We start from the raw sequence: 1538 nt of genomic DNA, 5'->3' as shown, positions 1-1538 counted from the left end.
ACACATATATACTGGCAACTCTTAATTACGATATATATATATATATATATATATATATATATATATAAATGTCAACGAGATTATTTACTTACAAGAAAGCAAAGTTTTGGCCAGTTGTGTATGAAATATCTGTAGGTGTAGATTGAGTATGGCTCTGATAAGTCTTTTGTTATCAATCTCATGATATCGGGCATTTGAAGTTCATTCTCATAAGCAACATAGGATATTCTAGACACCACTTGTTGTGCCTGATGATTGCTTATATCACATTCCTTTAGTGCCTGTGACACTGTTTCATAATCCTTTAAACTAGAATCCTCATAATCTTCATTACAGAGGTCTTCCTTTTCCTGTATTCTTTCTGTAAACACTTCTGTGTGTTCAGTGTCTGGTAAGGTACTCAACACTGAACCGGACACCAACATTTGAGTCACTTTGGTACTATCAGTTTCGACATTCGCTGGATTTTGATGCAGTCGCGTTGGTGAATTTGCATGCACATTAGGTAGACTATTAATATTTTGCTCAGAATCTTCATCTCTGCCCAAAGAAATTTCTGTTGCAGATTTAGTTCCAGTTGTGCAGCCAAGGCCTGCTCCAGCTTTAGAAAACCCCATTGTCACTGGCTCATTATTTATCTGTGGCTCAACTAAAGCTTTTTGGTTTGTCATGTACGAATGTACATTTACATCACTGTCAACTTCGCCATTGCTAATAGCAACAAATAACTTGCTGGTCGCAGTTGTACTGTTGGCACCACTAATAGTATTAGCATCATTTTGCATTCCACTCTGGAATTGGTAGCCACCATTACTCAAAGAACAAGGCGACTTGTGGTTTTCTAAAGACGTTGTGTCGGAACTGACACAGGCATATCCACAATCAACGTCATCATTAGTGTCTGTTTCCTTTTTATTACTAATACTATTAGTATTAGTATCAGAATTGCTACTGTTTCTTGCTGCACTCTGGGGTGTTGTCGCACAGTCAGAATCGTGCACACGACTCGCTGTTACAAAATCACAATCACTCATAGTTCGTGTTTACAAGAGAATGTACGCGCGTTAAATGGCTTCAAAAATAACGTTTATGTGAGCCAACATACAAGTTAGGCGAGAAATTCGTTCAGAAAATGTTAATCAAAGCTGTATGTCACTGTGCGCGGCCATGACACCTAGTAACCACATTATGTATATTAATGCACGGTCAAATTTATTCTGCACTACATTAGATTTAGGTCCATTATATAGGAGATAATCAAGAAATAGATTTTAAACACATACAAATTTAATTAGTTAATGTATTTTCCAGTCGAGTTCTATAAAATGGTATAGTGTGTAACTACTTTATTGCGCTACAAACTGCGTTTGTAGGCATAGGCTAGATAGACACACCATTAGTCGCTGCTATGGTCGAGCTCTGTCATAGGGAGATCTGTAGGCAGTCTATAGAGATGTTCTGAATCATAGACCATATAGACATAGACCATTTATTACCTTACCTTATATAGACCCTATATATATATAGGCTATATAGAA

General features: G+C 36.9%; 1 protein-coding gene across 1 annotated transcript in view; it reads right to left on the bottom strand.

Moving 5' to 3' along the window:
- Positions 1 to 1159, bottom strand: part of LOC106814949 — a gene marked incomplete in the record, with an annotated part of 7931 nt that extends 6772 nt beyond the window's left edge. Inside the window, 1 exon segment of the mRNA XM_014819343.1 lies at positions 92 to 1159. Within this exon segment, the coding sequence (XP_014674829.1) occupies positions 92 to 1034 (943 nt within the window).
- Positions 1160 to 1538: the final 379 nt, after the last annotated feature.

Source organism: Priapulus caudatus, unplaced genomic scaffold (assembly GCF_000485595.1).
Source record: "Priapulus caudatus unplaced genomic scaffold, Priapulus_caudatus-5.0.1 Scaffold1011, whole genome shotgun sequence".
Classification (NCBI taxonomy): Eukaryota; Metazoa; Priapulida; class Priapulimorpha; order Priapulimorphida; family Priapulidae; genus Priapulus; species Priapulus caudatus.
Note: the sequence above shows the minus strand (reverse complement) of the source record. Positions and strands in the feature narration are given on the sequence as shown.